Source organism: Stegodyphus dumicola, chromosome 10 (assembly GCF_044657685.1).
Source record: "Stegodyphus dumicola isolate Sdum_Otavi_A_Nest chromosome 10, ASM4465768v1".
Lineage (NCBI taxonomy): Eukaryota > Metazoa > Arthropoda > Arachnida > Araneae > Eresidae > Stegodyphus > Stegodyphus dumicola.
The window spans coordinates 24,305,887-24,331,583 of record NC_140777.1 but is presented as its reverse complement, the minus strand read 5'-3'; the positions used below and the strand labels follow the sequence as shown (position 1 = coordinate 24,331,583).

Sequence of the window (25,697 nt, the reverse complement as noted above, 5' to 3'; positions counted from 1 at the left end):
ACATTTTCGACGCTTCGACATTGAAACGGTAAAAACAGAAAGAATTCACGTCTAACAAGATCTAATTATTTTCTAAAAACTGAACTGTAAACCGAAATACTCAACGCTTTAGCGCATATAAAACTTCTACTTACAATAAACAACTACCACGTGCGAATAAAGTGCGATTTAAAGAGACGTCATAAATCACGCCATTCGGAAACATTTAGTTCCCCGTTTGTTTATATAATCAAAAACACGTGTATGTGAGTCATGCTTCTCTCATTTCGAGTAGAAAGTCTAATGTACATGTATCTGAAACCATATGGGCATACAGTGCCATCTTGTGGGAGAAATTATAGTTTGAAAAACGTTCCAAGGTACTGGCACAAATACGTGACAGTCGGTAGAGAATGCAACAATGCTCTGGCACGCCTGCGTGTCGGCCGGTAGATAAGTGTGTTCGTTGCTGGCACGTATAAGTGACAGTCGGCGCGAAGGGGTTAAGCGTGAAAGCCATTCCTCTTATCCCAGCTAAGTCGGAGTAAGCGAAGTCTGAGTAAAATCAGTCTTCTACCTTTTGGTGCTCCAGGTCTCTTGACGAACACAAGCTGTACCACTCTCCTTTTTCCATGAACCAGACGTCCAATATTTTCGCAGGCAGCCGGGAGGTACTATTGCTTTTACTGGAGTCGTACTCAGCAGTTTGGCAGCAGTCGTACACGTGCTGGAGCGTACCTACTTTGACGAGGCTCCTAAAAGGACACATGAGATGCCTTAAATTTGACAGAAGAAATAATATCTACCCTATCTATGGGAAACGTGTACTGATACTTCTGAAGATCTTATCTATTTAGTACTTGTAAAAGAGGACCTATTTAAAAGACTTACTTTCGTTTTTGATTTATTGACGGTTCTTGGACCTATAGATTTGGTCTAGTTTAAAGGCTAACTAGTTAGGATCAGTAACAACAACAAAGTAACTTGTGTGTTGGAATAAATGTGTGGGAACGCCCCATAGTTATGTAAATGCTGAATTGCTCTTGCTTGTTGTAACAATCTCTTTTTTTGTTTTCTTTCACTTTCTAGTATTTATGCTAATGGTGTATAGTTAGTGTTCTATAGATTAAGCTTCAGGCTAGATCATTTGGCTTGAACAGGTACTTTCGTGGTTAGTGAAAAAGAAAACTTGCTTTAAGAAAGTTTTAAGTAAGACACGTTAAATTAGATATTTTCCTCTAGAGTTAGACTGTAAAACCTACCTGCGTAGGAAATAGTTAGTTTGTCTTCCTTTAATAGTCTGCAAGGTTAATAACATTTTAATTTACATTCTTTGGTCCAAGTTTCATGTTAGTAAATTTTAATCTGTGATTTGAGATTTTTCTGTCTAAGTATCAAAGTTGAATTCAGTCTGTCAATTAAATAACTGAAGATATAATTCGCCAAAGATGTCCAGAGGTAACGTTAAGAAAGTATATTTTTATAAATGCATGCAGTAAACTTTTGAACAACTTTACTATGAAAGTGTTCATACATTTTGAGACACAGAGGTTGATAAATTTTCAATAAGTTTAAATATTATCCAGGAAAAGGGACTTTAGTTAGTATTCTTCTTACCCACCCATGGTTTTCAAACAAAATAAGGCATTTCTAAGGAAATTCAATTAGTAATTCATCCACTAGTTAATTTAGAAGTTATTCGATAATCGAATTAATTAAAAAATTTATTTTGATGGCGATAATATTAATTATTTTTTAAGTAATTATTATTGAAAAATTGATATTTTTTATAAGATAAGGAACTTATTAGAAAAGAAAAGCAACCTCATCGATGATAGCTATTCAATAAATACAGTGGTTTGAATACAGTATATTTCAGTTTTGGGTCTGGATTTCCGTGAAAGGTAATAAAAGAATAGTTATTTTTCGTTCTGATTAAAAGTTGTTCCACCTGAAAACAGTTTATCATCCTGATATTGACATGGAATATTTTTTCTAAATCATACCCAATTAATCAGAAGATATAAATGAATTTGTTATTTATTATATGAAGTACAAAAAAGTTACAGTACAAATGAGAAATCACAGTATTTTTCACATTCAAAGTTACCAGTCCAGCAGACTCTGCTTTACGTCTTGAAGTTTTGGGCTGTTTGCAGAGTAGAACTGGGAGTACCAGCGACGATATTTGCGAATGAATGTATCTTCTTTCAAGATGATTGGATACTTCAGGAATTTTTTGTTGTTCCAAATCTCAATGTCTCGTTCAAGCTAATAAAAACATAGAAATTTGAAGAATTGCTTACAATATTTCAGCATCTTACAAACTGATTATACATGAAGTACTGTACAGAAAATTTGAAATGTGAAGTATTTTTAAGTATAAAGTTTACTAAAAGAAGAATTTATAAGATAAAATGACGTTATCACAAAAAATAAGTGAAAAAGTTAAATATTATTGCAATATTTACCTGTTATTAATTACAATATTTAGCTAGCACTTAATTATTATTAACAATTAAAATTATGTATATTAATACGTGACCAAAATTATAAATCTATTATATGTTGAATAAGCAAAATAAAAAAGATACCTCATCAACAATATATCAATTCTGCTTTAGCGCTAATAACAACATGCGCATGCTAAGACCTCAAATCCACTAACTGCTGGATGTTTGTGGCGGATGTATTTTTAGCAACATTGTCCGCAAATGTAAGCTAGTAAATTCAAAATTACGTAATATCTTCCATAAAATGTTTCTAAGCACCTCTGATAACCTCATATTCTATTTTTAACGCACTCTATTTGCATAATCTTCTCTAACTTTAGTTCACTTGTTGTCCCACTCCCAGCGCCTAGTACAGGAATGGGCAAAAAATTTTAAAAACAATATGCAAGTATTACAATATAAATCTGTTAATGAGATGAATGAAATTGCGATTTCATTTTTCAAAGTTCCTTATATTGAAGTATCGATCCTTGTATCGAACTGAGATGCACTGATTCTAAGGAAGGAGGCCAAATGATCATCTGTCAGTCTAGATCTGAAATAATTCTTTCTAAAGTTCATAGTTGAAAACACTTGTTCACATATATAAGATGAAGCAAACGTAGCACTGATTTTCTGGGCGTGAGATATTAAATTTGGGAAACTTAGTTTTAATAATGATTTCTTAAACTCTATCATTAGCATATTTAAAAACAACTACTGGAGATGATTGTTAGATTGCAAATCAATTAATTCAAGCTACAAATATGACCTCACTGTTTCACAACTTACGTTGAAAGGCATGGTAAAAATATCCAATTCTGTTTGAATGGCACTGAAATCTTGAAATCTGCGTTCAAACTCAAAATACAGTTTTTTCAAGCCATCTTCATAATTCTTAAGCTTCTCTTCATTTACTGAGGGTACTGAATTTAACATCGGGAAATTAGGCAAGTTGTTCTTAGCTAGCTGCTCAGCAAACAGATTTAGTTTAAAAGCTTTGAAATGGGCCCGGATATCGTCGATGAACGGATTTTTTCCTTGCTCATTCAAGTTGCTCATATGACAAAGAGGATCGGTGAAAAATGCAAAGTCCGAAAGGTTTGGTTTTGGTTTTATTAGATTACGGCAAAGCACTCGAGGGCTATCTGCCATAAGGGAGGGATGTCTTCGTGGAGGACTTTCTAAGGGGAACTGGCTCGTATACACGTTACATATGGGGAAAACCACGAAAACGCCCATGCAGCCAGCCCGTTCGCGGGATTCGAACCTCGAACAGTCTTCAGCGACGTTACCGCTCGGCCGCTGGTGGTCCCCAAAGTCCGAAAGGCTTTCTGTGTCTGCTAACATTTCACACTCCGCAGAATACCGTTTCTCATGGAAGAACGACACGATGTCGTCTTTCAGCTGCCAAACTCGCTCCAAAACACATCCTGCACTAAGCCACCTTACTTTCGTGTAATACAATACATCAGAGTATTCAGATTGCACGGACTGAAGAAAATATGGAAATTGCCTGTGAGTAAGCCCACGAGATCGAATAGTATTTATAAGCTTCATGACTGCATGAAGCAAGGGTTTCATATTCAATGCAGATTTACACAGATCGTATTGATGTATAGCACAATGTAGAAAACAACATTGTTCCTGGGGCAGTTTTGATTAAGAGTGCAAGAAACCCGATTTTTCCTCTGTCATATTAGGTGCTCCATCGGTCCTAATATTACATATATTTGTTATAGGCACTTTCAAAGTTAAAAGCCCTTCTTGAAATTCCCGAAAAATATCACACCCCGTTGCAATATTGTATGCTACAATGTAACTTGCATGTGTAGATTCTTCTTGGACATTGTTTACCTTCATGCAAAAATTTTGTCGGTCTGATAATTTTTACAAAGACTTTCTGCATCTTGTTTTCTTTCACATTCGAACATTGCTTCGTAATTGAAATTCTTATGCTTAGACGTGAAATGTCTTTGATGACTGCTACAGCTTCAATGCAGATGAGACACACTGGTTTATCTTTTACAAGTGTAAAAAAACATTTTCAGGTGCATTCATCATTAAAAGCACGGCACTCTGAATGAACTTTACTTTTTTTAGTAGCCATTTTGGGGTTGAAATATTTTACGAATAACCCAATCATAATGATGCTATATGTCCGCAATCTTTCCATACGCAGTCAATAATATAAGAACTCGCGCCAAAAGAAAAAACCGCTGGCTGGAGCTTAAAATAAAATACGCAGTTTACCACATATGATAGCTAATTCACCCATATTGGATTCCCATATGTCTGCTCCCCGAGAAAGAGATAACGCTTGTTGGCGCCAGTCTACAGCTATAACTAGCAAAGAAGTTCCGCTTTTAACACTTTACCGATTAAAAGCTGTCTGTGCTTGCTATTTCCATCGATTTATGTCTTGTAGAACAAAAGTAGAGAAAAAAGTCCATTAAAAAAAAGAACGAAAAAAAAATAATATTTAAACAAAGTAGAAAAGGAGACGGATACATATAAATATATATTTCTTTTAATTTGCCTCGAACCGGCAAATGAAAATTCTATCCGTGGGCCGGATAGAATCTTTCGGCGGGCCGTAGTTTGCCCATCCCAGGCCTAGCATAATAGTTCATATAGTATACTTGGAATATGCATGGCGTCGGATCGTCGATGGTGTTGGCCGTTAAACTTCGTGCTCCGATTTTAGTTGATTTTAAAGGTGGAAATAGCTACAGTCGGTATTTTTCATGTTTTAAAATGTGTGCATAAAATGTTCCTGATCAAGTAGATACCAATTTTGTGGAATTCGACCTGCAAATTTCAAAGTTATGGTGATTTTGGATACTTAGTTGTGGTTTAGTGTTGCGAGATTCCAGCAATGGGGTCTTCGTTTTGTGAAGTTTTGGATCGTGTTTTGTGCCAAACAGGTGTAGAAATTATGTTCTACAGCTTCCGTGGATTGCATCAATTTGCGTCATATGTATTTTAGATAAGTATTTACTGATTTATCTTCAATTTTGTATTTGTTTACATTGTACTTTGTGTTCATAGACTGATATTAAGCTAGAGACTGTTTTCGAATTAATTATGGTCCTTTTGGTGAAATTAATTGCAATTTTCTTTTAAATAGTAATGTTTTTATGATTTTATGCTTATTTTTATGACTTACAAAAAATTTTTGGACAGTTTTATCACAATTAGGATAATTAATTAAGATTTTTATACTATGGTACTAGAAGGACGCTATCTTACACCACTGTTCTTCGAAATTCTTAAGAGTCTGTAACCGGAAGTTGCCATACGCATAGAAAATATGTTCTAAATTTATATGTTGTTACTGATTATAATCTCTAGAGAAGTAATGTTTTTCAACTTGTCAAACTTACGTTCTGAGACTGTGGTTCTTTCCTGGAAAACTCCATAGACTATATGTTAAATTCATGCTTATATTACTACTTGAAGTCAAGCGATAATTGTTTTAATTTCTGTGCTATAATGTTCTTTGGGGGTCCTCTTTGTTAATTTAGTAATTCAAATCGTACTTAATTTTAATTAGTCTTTTGTTAATTAATGATTTTTGTTTAATTGGTTCTTTTCTGCTTACCGATTTGTTTTTCATAGTGTTTTATTTCTGTTTCACTTTTAAGTCATATGTTTAAGGGTTTTATGATTACATAGTAACTCCTTCTGAAGAAAAGCCCATTTTATAGAATTATAATAAAATGTCTCATTCTAATGTTACGCTTTCTCCGGCACAATCAGTTTCTCCAGTCTTTGAATCTTCTCCTGGCTCTGTAAAAGATTTGGCCCCAGAAAAGGTAACTGGGAACCATCTATAATTTATTAATGAATCCTATGACGGTATCTTAGCATTTTTAGTTGATGCTAATGCAAAACATAAACAAAACTAATGCAAAACATAAATTAAATAATAAAGATGCAGAGAAACTTAAAAAGTTTGTAAGCAATATCAGATCACATTCAAACAAACGTGAATTATACATAGCTCACCTGGAAGGTTTTAACGCCTGCTTGAAGGAAAGAGTCTCTTCATTGGAGGAAAAGAATTCTTTGTTGGAAAAAAGACTTTTGGAACTTGAGTTAAAATTTAATCAGTTAACACAGCTTGACCAAGCCACTGTCTTACCACATTCGGAAATAGCATCTGATTTACAGGCTTGTCAATCACATAGTTTAGACGGTAAATTTGATAAAGTGAATTCGGAGTTATCTTCTGCAGAAATTGTTAGGCTTACTTCGAAGCCTTCACAGGTAAGGAAGATTCCAGCTCAACAGGATCACGTTTTGATTATCAAGGCTAAAGATACAAGTAGATCGCCAAACAGTATTAAGACGCAATTAGTTCAGAATACTAAACCGCAAAGGCTCGGAGAAAATATTTTACAAGTTCGTCCAACAAGAGCCAAAGAGTTACTTGTTCGTTGTAAAGGGGAAGAGCAATTGGTGACATTAAAAAAAGCCATTTTGGAAAACTCGGATTTGAAGGAACATTTGGACCTGAGAATTCCAAGACTACCAAGAGTGTCTTTCATAGTTTTTGGTGTTCCTCAGGATACTACTTCTGAGGAACTGCAAATAGCTTTTCAAGAACTCTTATCATCAGGTGAGAAGAAGAACCCCGACCCAGAACAGACGGTACGTGCAACTGGCTTGTTGAGGTGTCTAGAGAACAGGCACAATTGTTGAAGGACCTGAAGAGAGTCTATATTGGTTTCGCATCGTGCTTCTTTCGAGAATTTCATAAAGTGACGCGCTGTTATCACTGTCAAGCCTTTGGTCATTTAAGTCTAATTTGCAAAAATCCACCGGCCTGTGCAAAGTGCGGGAAGGGCCACCTTACTCAGGAGTGCTCCGAAAGTATTGCAAATTGCGTCAATTGTACTCACTCCAACGCCTCTGCAGGAACGAAGTACGAGACATCACATCAGGCTAGCTCATCACAATGTCCGCTATATAGGCAGGAGATTCTTCGCCTCAGCAACACTGAGAAGTGACAGGCTTAATGAACATACTGGTTACTCAGAGCATCTCGGATCTGACTTGTGCACAAGTAAATTTACAGAGATCAAGGGCAGCTACTTTAAATTTTATTGATTTTATGATTAGAAATGAAATACAGCTCGCTCTCTTACAAGAACCTTATGTCAAAGATGGCAAGATAATTGGATTACCAAACTGTAGTAAGATATTCTCTTCTGGTTCTTTTAATATATAACGGCCCTCTAAATCCATTTTTTGTGGCGAGAACTTTAGATGCAGTGACAATTCGCTTGCAATTTATCAATAGAAGTATTAATATTACTAACGTTTATTTTCCACCGACGGCCGATTTAGATAGCAATTTAACCGAACTTTGTTCACTTATTATTCATAATGATCATTTGCTTATTGCGGGTGATTTTAATGCTACGAGTCCTCTTTGGGGTGGAAATCAAGAAGATTATAGGGCTGCTAAAGTTCTTGATTTTATCCTCGAAAACAGACTGTGTGTTCTTAATTCCTCCGATTCAGAGACATTCTGGAGAAACATTCTGGACTGTCAGAGCCAAGGGTTGGCCTGATATTACATTATCTTCATCTCCTGTTGCAATTTCTATTACAAATTGGAGGGTGTTGACAGGTTTGTCTATTAGTGATCATCAAATTATTTTGTTTGAAATTGGAATCGCGGAAGACATAATTTTGAAACGTAGATTTAAAACTTCATATGGTGGACATGAAAAATTTATTGAGAAACTTCGTCCACGAATTTCTCAATTTCTCAATTTATTTGAATCTAATACTTCTCGAGAGGATTTAGAAAATAACTACGACTTTTTTATTGGTTCATTGATGGATGCAGCAACAGCGTCCTATAAGTCGAAAAGAGTACGGATTAAAACCTCTACATCATGGCGGTCTGACTCGCTCACAATAAAAAGGAACAAAGTTCGTGCTTTGAGAAGACGTATGCAAAAAGAAAGGGATGACAATATAAGGCATTCACTTAAAATTTCTTATAAGAAGGAACTAGCAATTTTTAAAAGATTGATTATAAAGGCAAAAAGTGAATCTTGGAAGGCATTTTGTGCTGCTATTGAAAATCCTTATGCCATCACTCAAAAGATTGCAGTAGACACAGTATTTCGACCTCTTCAGCTGCCAGTAGAGGTAGCTCCGGACTGTACTTCTCTGGGAGAGAAATATAAAAAAATTTTAGATAAGTTATTTCCATTGGATTTGGAGATTGACGATATGGATTTACATAAAGTAATGCGAGAAAAATTTAAAAATCAAACTTGGAATTCTACTTTAAGTGACTCTGCCCTCCAGGAGCTTGAGGAGTTAGAAAATACAATTCGTTCTCTACCGTCTAAGAAGGCCCTCGGACCAGACGGTCTTGATAATATTATTGTTACGAATTTGGTATTTAAAAAGCAAATGTTAGTTCAATTATAAATTAAATGGTTTTATTTCTCGCGCAGTGCAGCGCGTGACGAATATTAAAAGAAAGCTAAGCCGGAAAATTGAAAATACAAGAGCGCGTGCATTAAATAAATAAATAACTCTTTTTCATTTCGAGAAAGTACTGGAAAATTCTAGCGCGTGATTTTAAAATCTTATAAAAGGAGGAAAACATCTCAGTTTGTAGTTGCTGCTTAGTTTGTTGTTGTTTAGAAAACTACTGTTGTTGATTGTAGCGAATTCGCGGATTAGCGTTCTTTAGCTGTTTTGAATTACGTTCTATTGGACATTTGAGTAGTTAAAAGAAAACTACTGTGAGATATTGTAATACTGCGTGATAATTTGAGAAAATTTAAGCATTTTTGTTGTGATAATAATAAATTTTTGTTCATTTTTCATCGGACTTGTGCATTCATTTAGTAACGAATCCGTACGCACGCAACATTATCATAAAGATACTTTTCAAAGAATTCCCCCAATTGTTGTTATCTTTACATCGAGCATGTTGGAAATTGGCTTAATTTCCACGGCAGATGAGAATTGCCGAAATAGTTTTATTTGGCAAAAAAGGTAAAGATCCTGCTATTTTGTCTTCTTATAGACCAGTGAGTCTTCTTTCTTCTTTAAATAAACTCATTGAAAAATTAATATTGAACAAACTAAATTATTTATTTTCTAACTGAAAATAAAGTGATCAGCGACTTTCAATTTGGATTTAAAAAGGGGGTTTCAACTGAAATGGCTGTTTTTTAATCTGCTAAACACAGTAAAAGGCAACAGGGATGGTAACAGGCACACGTTAATCATCTCCATTGATATACGTGGTGCATTTGACACGGTCTGGTGGCCTGACATAATTGATGCATTGGATAGCGCAAACTGCCCTGTAGAAATTTTGAATTTAATTCGAAATTATTTGGAACAACGCAAAATTCAATTAACCCTGGATAATGAAATTTTAATAAAGTATTTGCAAAGAGGCTGTCCACAGGGTTCCTGTTTAGGACCAATCCTATGTAACTTAGTCGCTAATACGGCCTTTGGTATGTTTGAAAATACTGAACAAGTAACTCTGCAAGCTTATGCCGATGATTTTCTGTTAATTATCTCAGGCGTAAAGGACATTGAAGTAAGAGCTCAACAAGCGATTAATAAGTTTGTAGAGTGGGCAGACATGCATAAATTAAGAATTTCCGAAGAAAAAACTACTATGTTGTTTATCGGTAGGAAAAGAAAAATGCGTCGAAATCCATCTATAAAAATCCATGGAAGGCCCATAAAATGTGCAAACACCTTGAAATATTTAGCTTTGTTATCAGCAATACGCTGTCTTGGTTTCCACATGTGAAACATCTTAAACAGAGATGTGCCGTTCTTACGAATGGCATGACAAAGACTATGGGCCTTAATTGGGGTACTTCCCCAAAAATCTTGCGGCTGTGGTATAAAACAATCACTGAAAGAGTTCTTTTGTACGGAGTCTCCATTTGGGGTTCTGATATGAACAAAACTATGAGTGGCTTACTGAATTCAATACAGAGGCATCAGCTATTACTTATTTCCAAAGGATAGAACAACCTCGACAGCCTCACTGCAGATTTTGGCGGGTATACCTCCATTAGATCTGAAGGCTCAAAGAGACTCTTTCTTAGGACGGATCTTACGATTACGATTGAATGGAGATTTATGGAACCAACATCACTTAGTAAATGATTATGAACTACGGGTTCCATCTAATCTTGGCCATCCTGCCTCTTTAAAACTCAAATCTGCAGTCAAATACTATACGGCTCTAGTAGCCAATGACATTGCTCTATTTACAGATGGTTCTAAAACTCAACGTGGAACAGGTTGTGCATTTTGTGCATTTAACAATACTCAAAAGGTATATACATGGACTCGAAGGCTTGATGTCAGAAATACTGTTTTTCAGGCAGAACTTTTAGCGATAAACGCTGCTCTCACTTATGTTAAAAGAAATCTATCGGGCAAGACTAAGATCTTCAGTGATTCATTATCTAGTCTGCAGGCTATCTTAGACATTACGAATAGAAATCCGATTGTACAAGTTATTCAAGAGAAATTGCTAAGATTTAATTCATCTGAAAGACCACTTCTTACCTGGGTGCCAGCTCATGTTGGCATACTGGGCAACGAAGAAGCAGATACTTTAGCTAAAAGGGCTGCTAATGATATCAACAGAATTGAAAATCCAACGAAATTGCCTTTTTCACACTTGAAGAGCAAGACTTTAATTTCACTGCTTGTGAAATGGCAGGAAAGATGGACTAATGACTCCACAGGAAGACGAGTCTTCTCTTTCTTTCCAAAAGTTTCACTCAGTCAAAGAAGCACATCGAATTTTTATACTCAATTTTTCATTGGTCATGGACCTTTTAATACATATCTCTTTCGATTTGGACTACGTACGACTGAGCTTTGTTCTTGCGGGGAGTTGGGAGACCCTGAACACTTTATCTTTCACTGTCCATTTACTAAAAAACTTCACTTGAATAAACCTTTAGATCAACACAGGCCAAAATGGGCTGAATTGATATTAAAAAACTCTAGTGAGAGTAAGAAATTTAAGGAAATTATGCTTTTCTGTCAGGAATTAAATTTTTCTCTAAATAATTCTCTCAGATCATCTCTATTGGGAGTGAGTAATTGACTTTCAGCGATTGTTAGATTTTTACTGCATAATGGTAATTGTTTAACTTTTTGTGTTTGATGCTTATTATTGTTCAGTTTTGTTATTTCCACTACTTATGTTACTGATTTAAAATTAGAAATGGTTTTACGTAGAACAGACGTATCTGACATTGAATGTATCTATGCTCTTATAAATTGTAACGGTTACTTGTAGCCTATTACTTTCTTATATTGTGCAAATAGTCGGTTTTATTTGTGACGCACATAGTATTTGTTGTATGGTACTGAAATCGTTCTTAATCATATATATATCATGATTATTTTGTTCAGTTTTGCAATTGTTAATTAAATTTAACAGAAAATTTTTGTGACAATTTTAATTATTTTGCATTTTTAATGCATTCTTTTGTAATTGAATTGATTCGCTTTGGTGAATTTGATAGGCATTAATTGTGCATTCTATTATAAAAATTTTCATTCATGATAGTTATTTTATATTAATTTTCTTTACTTTAATCTTGAATGCATTTTGTATTTGATTTTGAAATTCTGTAAAATTTTATGTCGGCATTTTTCTAGTATTGCATTTGTCTTAGCGATGCCAGCAAACCTAATCTAGAATAATTATTTTGTATACCTTTTTGCACTTTTCTGGATTGAATAGTTGACCTGTTTTTGTGAATTTTATTGGTTTTACTTGAGTTCTATATTGTAAAATGTGTATTTAAGGCAGTATTTTATAATAATTTTCTTTGACTTATTTTTGAATGTTTGACTTATTTTTGAATGAATGTGGTTTTTGAATTGGAAATTTTTCATATCTTTATGATGGCTTTATTCTTGTACTGTATTTCTATCGCGTTGCCAGCAAACCTGATGTAGAGTTTTTATATTACTTGGAGTGGTTTTGTTTTTAAACCAAGTTTATGTTTTGTATTGTAATAATATCTCAGGTTCAGCGTATTTTATGATAATATTGTTCAGTTATCAAAGTTATTGGTTCTTAATTCTGAATTCATATGAAGAAATTTTATTTGGCAGTTTATTATTGTCTTAGTTTATTTTTATGCATTTTTTTCTAAATTGAATGGTTCTTCTTGATATTGTGAATCTAATTGAAATTAATTGTGTATAATACAGTAATGGATGTATTATATTTTGTTTGTTTGTTTGTACCATAGTTTTTATTTAAATTAGTTGGACTCAGTTTTGAAAGTATTTCGTATTTTCAGTACAAATTATGAAAGTATACTCTGTTTATTGTTTGAATGCTATAGGTACTACTTGTAACATGCTTTCTTTAGGGTCTATTAATGACTATGTTACTTATGTCCTTGTGTTCTTGAAGGCCTTGTATGCCACTGTAAACTTATTCTGCTTAGTTATAATAAATAGCTTCTGGAGGCAGGGGCTTTAATCTGTGTAAGGCAGACATCATGTCAGCTAGGTAATGGAGCCCCTGTTCTCTGGTTAACAGTATACGTGGAATATTGTAGAATTCAGTAATATTATATAATAAGAAAAAAGCAGTTTGTAAATAGCTATTTAAACAACACACAACAAGGATTTTACACCATACAGTGTGCTGGAGAACGTACGGGTTATAATTTAATGAATTTATTTTAGTGAATTCATTTTTGCATTTATTATACTGATTTGTGTTTTTACATATAGTTCCATACTATGATGGTTGCATATGTAGCTTTTATTAAAGAACTTTTGTAATATCCAAATATGTTTCTTTAATATGAAATTAATAAGCAGATGTTAATAGCGCACAGTAAGGTCGAGAGGTCCAGGTTCGAGTCTCGGCGCGGGCATTGCACGTTTTTCACGTCTCCTGCTTTAAAATTACCTAATGATTCTACAAGGAATCAGTGAAATGAAAATACCGTATTTTCCGGCGTATAACGGGCACCAGTGTGTAACGCGCATTTATATATTCAAGCTACATTTTTGAATTTTTAGATTATATTCTCCGTATAATAAAAATGTTTTAACTTCTTAAGGTATGTCATTTCTTTTAAATAAGCAGCATTTTGGTGCATGTAAAAAATCTAATTTTGTCCTTATTTTAAGCCATTATTTTTATATGTGGCGTATAACGCATACCCGTAAATTTTGCTCCAATTTTTTGTATTAAAAGTGCGCATTATACGCCTGAATAGATGGTATATTGAAAATACAACGAAATGTTTAGTGGATGGTGTGTGTGCTCTTCTGAGGACACTTTGTTTTGACATTAATTTAAATTGAAAAGCTATCAAGCTTTAAATTTTAGAAATAGGATGCTTTTGAAGTCTACAGCAGGGGATCTCAACCGGTGGTACGCAAAGAAACACACTGTTTTTAACTATTAAAGTCAAAATTTAAACCCCAACGTCCTAATTGAGTTATTTCTCTAACACTCGTAATTTTATGCGATCTGAGCTTTGTTCAAGGTCAATAGCCGCTTACAGACTTTGGCAAGAGGTGCACACCAGTTTTCTTTGTTCTTCCATACGTTTCACAAATATTCTTTTAGCCGTAGACATAACAAAATTTGCCATAAATGATGTTTTTAAAAGGAATGATGCAAATGGATGCTGTATTTAATAGGAAATAAAAATGAGTTCCTATAAACAAGATGATAGTATCTCATTAATTTTCTTAGTTTACCGATTTATTAGCATGTCAGCACTTTATGTCGCCATTTTCGGCCTCATGTTGTTCCATTTTCATTGAGAATAATTTTTTACATCGGTTTGCTGTCTCTAATAGTAGGTATTTTGTCTTCTTGTTGCTTTACATTCCTTAGTTTTAATAAAATTGTCTTCCAACCGAACATTATTTAGTGGAGATATTTTTAATTAGAAAGCAGATGGGACAAAAAATCATCTAACAGTCTCTTACAGTTACTCAGAGGTGACTTGGTACTTTAAAAGCGTAACCATATAATTTTAACTAGAAATTTTTAGTTTTGAACTGTTTCCGTTTATTATTATGTTATTATGTGTTATATTTAGGTGGCCGGGGGCCGCAAGGCTTGTGTTCCTGAGCCGAAGCCTTTTCCCAATGTAATATAGTAGATAATCCATAACTTTTAGATAGCCTTGATTGCACAGTTCAGTTCGTAAAAGCGATAAGTAATAATCAAAAGCGATAAGCAGTAATAGGTGGTAATGCTCATTTTGAGATATTGAATGGAGGCGTACATCATATGGAATGGATAAAAGCTCAAATGAACGAGTGTAGAGCTACAGCAGGGTAGAGGCATAGCCGAGTGACTACAAGGAGTCAGGAGACTCGCCAAGTATGAACAGCTCAGTGATTGGCTGTGGTATAAAGGGTAATAAGGCACCGAAGTAAAGCGGTTTTCGTCTGGGAAAGAGGGGGAAAATTAAGACACAATTAAGCTATAATTTTTATATCGGGTGGCCGAAAAGGGGGAGGGAGAATAAGAATTTAACACTAAGAATAAACTTAGTTAAAGGTTTTTTAGGTGTTAACGACGCAATTCGGCAGTGGTATTGTTTACTTCTATCATCATTTCCAGCAAAATATGCAATTTATCGATGGTAGTAGAAATTTTTTTTTAATTATGAAGAACAGAAATAATGATATTCATTTCTTTTCTGGCATTCAATTCTTTCTTTTTCTTTCTGATTGGAACTCACTTAACAGCAGATTAAGTACACTATTTGGGTTATTAATACTTGCTTTAGGAGCTTTTGGTTTCTTTGAATGTAATAAATTTACAGTATTTAGTAAGTTAACTGATTTCAGCAGTGGATGACGGGTTATCCTGCCTCTTACTGGAATCTCTGGGTTTAGGGGGACTAGAAGGTTTTCCTGACAAAGCCTGAGATTAGGTTAAGTTCAGGTTGTACCATGCTTCTCTTGTTGATTCTGCTCGTAGGAAATTTCGAACACCCAAGATAAGATACAAGATGTCATTTTTCTCCGCAGATATGGATTTTTCCTCTTTTAGAGCAGTCTTTGGTTTTGTGTTTTAGCGAACACTTTATACATCTAAGGCTCAGGCGATACATCAGTTTTCAGATTAATGGTGCAGTGACTGAGCGCTGCCTGTGGTAACCACTGACTTGACTTACGGTGTTAATAGCCATCCTAGCAGAAGGGATTATTTCTTACATGCATAAATATCACATGAGCATACAAGGTCTGTGTATAAGCATAGATATGTTAATTACAAACATTGTCTTGCATAAATTACATGAGATATTTAGATATAATCATGATAGTTATGTACACGCTTAAACATTATCTGATTTCATATTTACAATATTGTTATTGAGATAATCACGGTAAACTTGTAATTCAGTTACACATTGACTGGAGTTTCTATGTTATTTTTAACTGCTTTACAACATTATTTTTAACAAGTAAGTGCAAAATGTATAGTAATAAGCTTAGATTACAATAGTTCTCTTACAGACTAGAAGAGAAACACGCTAATGTAACAATCAAAATCGTAAAAAACGACCTTATATTTAGCGTAGGTATAATGAAACACTCAATCGATTTCGAGGGCAGCTAAAGGTCCCTCCTTATCAGGAGAAAGAAATACATAGAAAGAAGAAAATAGGAATCACAGAAACACGTGGTGCTTATCAGCACTGCACGTGGATATAACTAGATTTTCAATCAGAGTTGCACTGGCCGCCTACTTTTACTGAGCCAGGCTGTCTGATCAAGCATAAAGAAATATTAGCGAAGTTAAAATAGGGAGCGAGGGGCAAATGCACATTACGCTCAAAATCTGAACTTCAAATAATGGAAAGCAACCACTGAACGGATTTTTATACCCTCTGGTAGTACCAAGTTCGAGGAGGTAACGCCATCTATCGGCAAAAATAATTGAATTAAGACAGTAGAATTTTAAAGGCATTAGGAAGGACTGGATTGGACTTCAAATCATTAACTAAACTTTCTAAATCTTTGTGAATGTGAAAAGCCTCAAGAAAATCCAATTCGCCTATGGAAGAAGCCTTTTGGATGATTTTTGCAGACCCAAAATCAAAATTATGGTTAAAAGTCCAGCTATGATACGCTATTGAAGACTTGTTAATTTCCCCTTTTTTTGACATAAGATTCATGTTCCTTGATACGAAACTTCAACGCTCTTTTTGTTTGGCCAATATATCTTAAACCACACTGACATGATATACTATAAATTCCCCAAGAATTCAAGACAGAAACGCAATCTTTTAGAATCGAAGGGTGAATTTTTATTAATAGGGGAGAAACCGACTTGAAAATTGAATTTCTGGAGAATCCGTGCAATTTTATAGCTAACAGAAGGATAAAATGGAAGCACGACAAGGTCATTGATATTATTTCTAACAGTGGAATGTTTTCTTTGATGGGAATCTAATTTTTTTTTTTTTTTTTTTTTTTTTTTTTGACGGCTTTATCAATAATCACGGGAGAAAATCCACGGTCAATCGCAACTGCTCTCAAATAATAAAGTTGAAGGATTGGCTATGGGTAATCCTCTCAGTCCGGTACTTGCTGACATTTATATGCACTATTTTGAGATGAAATTATTTGATAAATTATCTTTTCGTCTTTGGATTCGGTATGTTAACGACACTTTCGCACTTTTTGACGGTTATAAAGAGGATTTATCCGAGATTCTATCTATTATGAATTCAATTGATCCAGCCATCCAATTCACTCTTGAAATTGAATCCAACAATTCCCTCCCCTTCCTCGATATTCTTATAATCCGCAATGAAACCGATTTTAGCACCACTGTGTACCGTAAACCCTTTGCAGTTTGTTTACCACCCCATGCCAAGTCATGCCACCCTGTTAAGCAAAAAATGGCTTCTTTTTACTATTATGTTTTCCGCGCGCTAAAAGTTTGTTCCTCTGAATCTTTGCTTACCAATGAACTTAATTATTTGAGAGCAGTTGCGATTGACCGTGGATTTTCTCCCGTGATTATTGATAAAGCCGTCAAAAAAAAAAAAAAAAAAAAAATTAGATTCCCATCAAAGAAAACATTCCACTGTTAGAAATAATATCAATGACCTTGTCGTGCTTCCATTTTATCCTTCTGTTAGCTATAAAATTGCACGGATTCTCCAGAAATTCAATTTTCAAGTCGGTTTCTACCCTATTAATAAAATTCATCCTTCGATTCTAAAAGATTGCGTTTCTGTCTTGAATTCTTGGGGAATTTATAGTATATCATGTCAGTGTGGTTTAAGATATATTGGCCAAACAAAAAGAGCGTTGAAGTTTCGTATCAAGGAACATGAATCTTATGTCAAAAAAAGGGGAAATTAACAAGTCTTCAATAGCGTATCATAGCTGGACTTTTAACCATAATTTTGATTTTGGGTCTGCAAAAATCATCCAAAAGGCTTCTTCCATAGGCGAATTGGATTTTCTTGAGGCTTTTCACATTCACAAAGATTTAGAAAGTTTAGTTAATGATTTGAAGTCCAATCCAGTCCTTCCTAATGCCTTTAAAATTCTACTGTCTTAATTCAATTATTTTTGCCGATAGATGGCGTTACCTCCTCGAACTTGGTACTACCAGAGGGTATAAAAATCCGTTCAGTGGTTGCTTTCCATTATTTGAAGTTCAGATTTTGAGCGTAATGTGCATTTGCCCCTCGCTCCCTATTTTAACTTCGCTAATATTTCTTTATGCTTGATCAGACAGCCTGGCTCAGTAAAAGTAGGCGGCCAGTGCAACTCTGATTGAAAATCTAGTTATATCCACGTGCAGTGCTGATAAGCACCACGTGTTTCTGTGATTCCTATTTTCTTCTTTCTATGTATTTCTTTCTCCTGATGAGGAGGGACCTTTAGCTGCCCTCGAAATCGATTGAGTGTTTCATTATACCTACGCTAAATATAAGGTTGTTTTTTACGATTTTGAGTTCTCTTACAGTCTAGTTACTATTCTACTGGACGAGCTATTTTTCTAATGTTGATTTTCAAGTGTTGTAATTCTATCCGGCTTGATTTGGGTAGGGAGTTATTAACTCAGTTTTCTGGTACCTTAGCTGATTTGCTTGGAATAGTTGCAACTGCTATTATAGTTGTAGTACGTATCAAGAGAATATCTTTGTTACTGTTGTTAAAGATAACTTCACTAATCTGCTGCTCCGTCATCTGCGAGTTGTCAGTTCAATGCACTCCACTTTTCTAAGACCTCTCTCCGCCACTTTAGTTTGCTATTAAAATTATATTGCGAAGATCCAACACACAGGGCATAAAAAATTCTTAATTACCTAGCTGAGTATAGTTTGATCACCTCCTCTATCTTACTTTTAGCCTGCTTGTTGCCGCCTGTATTCTCCGACCATTGCGACCAGTATTCACAGCTTGGTGTTTTTAAATGCAATTTATCGGTGTGTGGGCAGTTGAAGAGGTAGTGATCTGCATCACCTACCCCACAACATTCGCATTTAAGTCTCGTTTGTCAAATCTCTTAAGATAATATGGGAAGGGACCATGGCCAGTGTAGAAATGAGTTTGTGAGCCGTTGTGTCTTTCAATTGAGCATGAAACTTTCGTAAAAAACTCGTTTACCCGAGCTTTTTCTTTCCCATCTTTTCTGCCGTTCTTGTACAATGCTATTGAGTTTTATTTTTCTTTAAATAAGACTGTGGGATACGCACGGGGTTTTACAGTCTACTGGAGTCATTGGCTGCAGATTTCGCAAGCCATTCCTCCGCTTCGTTGTCAGTTTCAGTTGTGAGACTAAAATACTTGATTTTTTAGACAAATATTTCAACTTCGATGGAGAAGTGAAAGATCTTTCAAGTCGTAAGATTTTCTCTACTTTGTCCGATAGTAGGATCTGGAGAAGGAATGACGGTATTGCTGTGGGAATCCGTCTTTTTGCGAGCAGATCACTTTGTATACGGAAAATTCTCTATTTTGAATAGCTAGCTTAATTTCATCACATCTGGTGTGGATAGCGAGGCCTCTGAAGAGCACTTTAATTGGGCGTTTGGAATTTAGGGTTAATGATAAATGCTCAGTTTGATGAGTGCGTTATGTTTCAGGTAAAAACATTGTAGCGTCCAAACACTTTCACTTCCCTATCGTGTCCCTTTTCAAGAAAAAAGATGTTGCTACCTAATGTTATCTCTATGTATTAAGTTTAAAGAAATAATGTACCAAATATAAATAGTATACAGAATATTAAAAAAAGCATGGTAACACGTAACACTCTGTGAACACAAACACTGATCAGTCGAGTGCGCCTTCACCGTACACATTTTATTTTCTTTGATTTTCTTAATATATAAAATAAATCTTACCATTACTGCTTCTGCCAGTATGAACAGATCAGCGGGAAATTGCTTGAAGCTGGGTTCTGTGTACAACAAATGAACAATCTTTTGACGAAACGGAGCTAATGGAGTGATATGTTGTAACAAAACAGCCTTGCCAAAGAAGGTTTCCATATGCATATGCACCGTTGCTGGACCTATCTGAAATAAACAGGCAATGTTAAAAATGTCAATATTTTTAATGTTTCTGCACAGTGAATAAATTAGGCTAAAATGAATCAATTTCACTTTAATGTTAGGACAAGAAAATATTCAATTTCTCTTTCCTGTCTTAATCTTTCAAAAATATATTTTATGCTGTACCGGTTTCAGTATCTCCAGTGTACTCATAAAAATTGCAGTCCTTATCAGACAGCAATACTATCGGTATTTCTTAAAGGTGATAATTAAATTAATAAATAAATAATAATATTAAGCAATTTTTAAAATAAAACTTTTGAGGGCAAATGAACTTTTGAGCATTATGAACCGACAGGCGCTAGGGAAATGCTCACTTGTATGTACGTAATGAATTTTTTAAGGTTAATATGTCGCCAGAAACTGTTTTTGTTTACAATTTTAAAACAGTTAAATTACTAGATGGGAAGTAAATATGTCAGATTGAATTATAAAAGTAGGCATATTCAATCCTAGATTGATTTTAGTTTTATAGGGAAGCTCAAATGAATTTCGAAAGATTCTGCATGCTGTCTCTCTAGAAAGGCATAAGATTTATTTTCCCTATAAAATTACTGTGAGTCTAAGGTGGAAGGCTATAAGTTAAAATAATTACTTTTAAAGGGATATTCTGTTTACTAAGACACTGAAGACCATGTAGAGCATAAGATTATGTAATTATGAAGATTCTAACTTATTTCATAAACTGAAAACTCAGCCTTTCTGCTGAATTTAGGATTTGTTAGAATTAATTAACTATTAAAAGTATTGTTCTGCGCTCGATTACCTAACTTAGTGTAAGCATTATTTTACACATTTCTAAACTGAGGGGGAAGGCTTCTTTTAAACCGGCATTTCCTTCAACTAATGGACCCACCAGCGGCCAAGCGGTAAAGTTGCTGAACACTGGTAGTTCGGTCCGAGGTTCGAATCCCGCGGATGGGTCGGCTGCATGGGTATTTTCATGGTTTTCCCCATGTGCAACGTGTATACGAGCCAGTTTCCCTTAGAAATCCCTACACGAAGGCATCCCCTTAGGCAGATAGCCCTAGTGTGTTTTGCCATAATTAAATACACCACCACCTCCAAGTAAAATTTTGAATAATACCTGTAATTAGTAAAGTAGTTTTAAGTAATAAGCATAATAAGAATATCTAATCTACATCTACATCTGTATAATAACTATTGTCTTAATTTGATTGGAATTTTCGAATAAAATAAAACTTAAATTGGTAGGGTCTTCCTTAGTTCAATCAACCTATTATTCAAATTTTTGTCACCTTTCAACTTTCCCTCGCCAAGATGTAAATTTAAAGTTAAGTGAGTATTTAACTGGGGGAATTTTGGAGTTTTATTTACATCACACGTTTTGTTTTTGACCTTGCTGTTACGCCTTTTGGCTATTTGAATAATTATCCCGCTTGTTAGGTAGTCGAGTCAACTTAGTTTAGCCATAACTTAAAGTGCTAGCCCAAAACTACTCTTTCATACTTGGATTTATTGTGTTACAAATTCTTAGTTTCCACCGAAATTTGTCGATGTTATTGTAAAGCACAAGTACGTGCCTTTCTGTTTCATAGTTGAAAAGAATAAGGGGTTATTTTTACCTTTCGTTTGTGCTGGTATTATTTCACGCCTGTGCGAGAAGTCTCCTTCTTTTCTCAGTCATAAAAAATAGAGGTATTTTGTTTAAAACAAAAACAAATTAACTGAAAGTAAGGTAATTTAAAACGGGTATTAATTTATTCCCATTGATAGATAAGTTAGCATTTTATACTCCTTATGAAAGTATTTTGTCTGACTTTTATCAAGTTATTAAAATCGCCAGCCAAAATTTCTTGCAGGTACTGAACTTATATCCGATAGAGAATAAATATAAATTTGAATTTTTCTTTGCTTTATAATAGTGATTATTAATACTGTTATTGTTATTTATGTATGTTTCTATAAATATTTAGTAAGTGAAAATTAAAATTTAATTGAGAAACTTTTATTATTATTATTATTATTTTTGCAGGTCCCTCAGCTGGTTTCAAATCGTGCATTCGGTTCTCATGCAATATGAGTCTGGGTTCAAATTGCTTTAGATTGTTGTTTTTTATCCAACGATCACTATTAATTGTACAGTAATTCAAATGCTTACTGAAGAAATGTTTTAACAGTTTAATAAAGTTTGATACCATGAAAAATTTTAACTGCGCTCTTCTTGTCTTAGTGCTAAAATATCTCATGGCATAGCTCAGGAGTCTTTTCGTGCCTTCTTTTCCCAACAACTAGCAGATGCGATTTTTCTGTAGCTACAGCCACTGCTCAGAGAAAAGAAGAGTTCGTTCGACGACTGTTTACCCAGTGATGCGATTTATTTATCATAATAGTATATCTTTGCCATACTTACGGGTATGTAGACGGGGTCAATGTAGAATAGGTCCCAGTTATCTGTTCAACGTGTTCGAAATTGTTTCTGCCAACGAGGAATGAAAAATAATCCGCGGGAAAAAATGTCGGTCGGCTTTCTTTCTCGTAGATTTTTTTCTTTCGAATCTCTCAGTATCCTATTAGTGTCGAGAATATGCTAAAACATATTTTTTGGGTCACAAAAAAGATAATATTACACAGAATTAAAGCTAAAACTATTAGAAAACTTTCTTTTAAGACAGGAATGCGTAAGCGCAAACGATATGTTTTCATTCACCCCTTATTTGCAAAATGTACTGGCAACAAATCCCTTTTAGGCACATTATTTAACCCAGACTAAACGCGTGGGTGACAGGTGCTCCTCAGTGATATTTGTCGCATGTTTGCAACACTGTGTGTTTATTTTCGAAATAGCGCCTTCCAGTACAGTTGAACGTTAATTTTTTGTTTATTGCGACTTTACCAGCACGGAAATGATTTTCCTTATTCTAAATACCTTTTAATAGGTGGGCGACACCTATCACCCACATGTCTATTTGTGAACACAAAGGTATGCGTCAATACGGATTTTTAGAAGCTAATTTCGATTGAAACTCTAAGCTTCTCCAAAATGCACTATTTAATTTTTAAAATTACGTTAAATTAAAAAAATTACGTAACGTAATTTAACGTCAATTTTAAATTACGTTCATTTTATTACGTTAAAATGAGGTCGTATTCTTTATGTAACCAAGTTATTTGGTCCTTCAATGACAACTTATTTTATGTGTGTTTTAAAGAAAATCCTCAGCAGCGGTGGTTGCTCTTAAAACTGTTTGTATTAGTCATTGCATTTACACTATTTCTAGCAAACTTACCTGTTCTATATTCATCTTCAAACTAGAAAACGGAACGTTGAATCTGCCAATACATGTGCGTTGCTTCAGTTGCATACGAGCGACATGACGCCTTTCATCGTCTGGTTCCCATATAGGTTCCCATTCGTGCCACACATTTGCTACCAAGCTCCACAATGAGAATGCACTTTCTGTTGTATTCTTTGATCCGAGGAAAACAGATGGCGAGTGCAGGTGATGTAAGTGAGCTACATCAGCACCATTCTCTGGGATTTCCTAAAATCCACCAAATTATAAATTAATACTGCTAATAAATTTATTAAGTAAGTCAACAAATCTATTGACTACTTAAGAGCCCAGCATTTCTCAGCTGACCATTTTTTAAATTTTAATTATTTAACTCACTTAGTGGTATCCTCTTACGGAAAAATATACCCCGTAGAGCAAGGATGTCAAACTCGCGGCCCACAACAAATATTTTTGCGGCCCGACCAATATATCGGCAAATAATAATATATAATAATAAAATAACATATCGACGAAGAAAAAAATGAAATGTTTACTGCTAAGTAATTAACGATAATTTATTCAGTGTTGTTAGATTACTCACAGCGAGCTGACACACACACTACATAAATTACAAATGCGTGTGAGTAGCTTGCGTTCAGCTACCTTCGGCTTTTGGGGGACACGTGCACTCAGAACTTGTACGCATCCCCCGATAGCCGAATGTGGCCGAACTCATGGTCTCAGTTTTCCAATCATAGTTTTGTACGATATATTGGTGCATGCATGTGCATGCGCTTTGCTTTATTATTAATTATTACTTAATTCATATTGTTACGGATTTCATAGTTATTTATTTAATTATTTTTTTTTTTTTATTTAGAATTGTAATTAGATTTGCTTCATGTTGCCTTAGCAACGCAGACGATTTTTGAAAAGACAGCTGCGTTGGAAGGTTAAAAATAGAACAGCGCGTGCATTTAATACCTAATAAATAAATATCTCGTAATTGCTGTTGCCATCCACAAAAATCCAGATATTTATAGATGTTTCCAGTATATTCGAGAAATTAATTATAAAGCTTATAAAAGCCGAGAACAAACAACTCATCTCAGTAGTAGCTGTAGTTCTAGCGAACTGTTTGTTTACTTAATGCTGTGATTGATTTGTAGCGATTTCGCTGTGAGATAGAATTAGCTTCTCTGTTTTGAATTGGTTTTTGCTAAACGTTTGACATTTTGTGATATTGTTAGAATATTTTTGAAGAAATATTTCAGCATTTTGATTTATTTCTTGTGGAAAGAATAAATTTTTGTTTCAGTCATGAAAGGTAATAAGTCTCCTATTAGAAACCGTATTAATGATGCTCACCTTGGGTCAGCGTTGAAATTTATCACTGCAAACAAAATTTCTCCCGAAATAGGAAAGATAATAGCAGAGAAGAGATGTCAAGTATCAGGACGTAAACATTAAATTTTTCTTGTTCTTTTTTATATAAATATATATATATATGTTTATTATAGTATTATTCGAAATAAATCTACGTTTCTATGAATATTGATTTTTTTTTTTTTTTTTTTTTTTTTGGCCGCCTAAAGTTAAACCTTGTTTGTTTGGCCCAAGTGTACCTATGAGTTTGACATCCCTGCCGTAGAGGAACTGCCTAGTATCCACGTTACACATGGTGAAAACCACGAAAACGTACATCCAGTGAGCCTGTACATCGGGATTCGAACTCCAGACCGAACTACCTGTTAGCGATTTTACTAATGTGCCGTTGGTGGGCCTCAGCTGACCATTTGGACTACTTAGTTCTGTCTTAATATTCTTTCGATTATTGGACTTATTCCTGATTCAAGGTAAATATTGCATAATATAAAGTAATTAATGAGAATCAGCTTCATGGATCTTCTGATTATAGAAAATTTAAATGAATAGAAGAAAACTTTTATTAATTATTCATTCTAATTATTTAATCAATTACAGTTTCAGTTAATCTGTTTTACAGTTGTTTCATTCCTGGCACATGTTTTTTTTTTTTTTCTTGTCAAAGGAAAACCTTAGTATTAACTGAAGATTATTTTAATATAAAAGAAAATCAAAGAAAAAATTCTGCTCAAAGTTGTATTTCCACTTCTGCGCACTGCTTGTCTGATTGGATTTATGGTGACTTGCAGGTACAATATTTACAGATTAAAGCTCACTGAGATTCTCTGATTTAGGTAAATGGAAATTTGTACAGACGTTTTTAAGAATTAGTTAAAGGGGAGAGTCTTCTTAGGAGTTGTAGTACTGTGCAGCCTTGTTAACTTTTGTAAATGGTTACTGGTTGTTAATTGCCATTGTAAATATATATTTACTGCATTTTAGTT

General features: G+C 34.5%; 1 protein-coding gene across 3 annotated transcripts in view; it reads right to left on the bottom strand.

Moving 5' to 3' along the window:
• Positions 1 to 2,001: 2,001 nt before the first annotated feature.
• The window catches only part of nvd (cholesterol 7-desaturase nvd), a 99,244-nt gene continuing 75,548 nt past the window's right edge, over positions 2,002 to 25,697 (bottom strand). For all 3 annotated transcript variants that reach the window (XM_035373680.2, XM_035373935.2, XM_035373805.2), the window contains 3 exons: positions 23,341 to 23,595; positions 19,880 to 20,053; positions 2,002 to 2,250 (listed from right to left, as the gene is read on the bottom strand). In XM_035373680.2, coding sequence (XP_035229571.2) covers positions 2,086 to 2,250; positions 19,880 to 20,053; positions 23,341 to 23,595 — 594 coding nt within the window. In that variant the 3' untranslated portion in view covers positions 2,002 to 2,085. The remainder of the gene's footprint in view (positions 2,251 to 19,879; positions 20,054 to 23,340; positions 23,596 to 25,697) is intronic.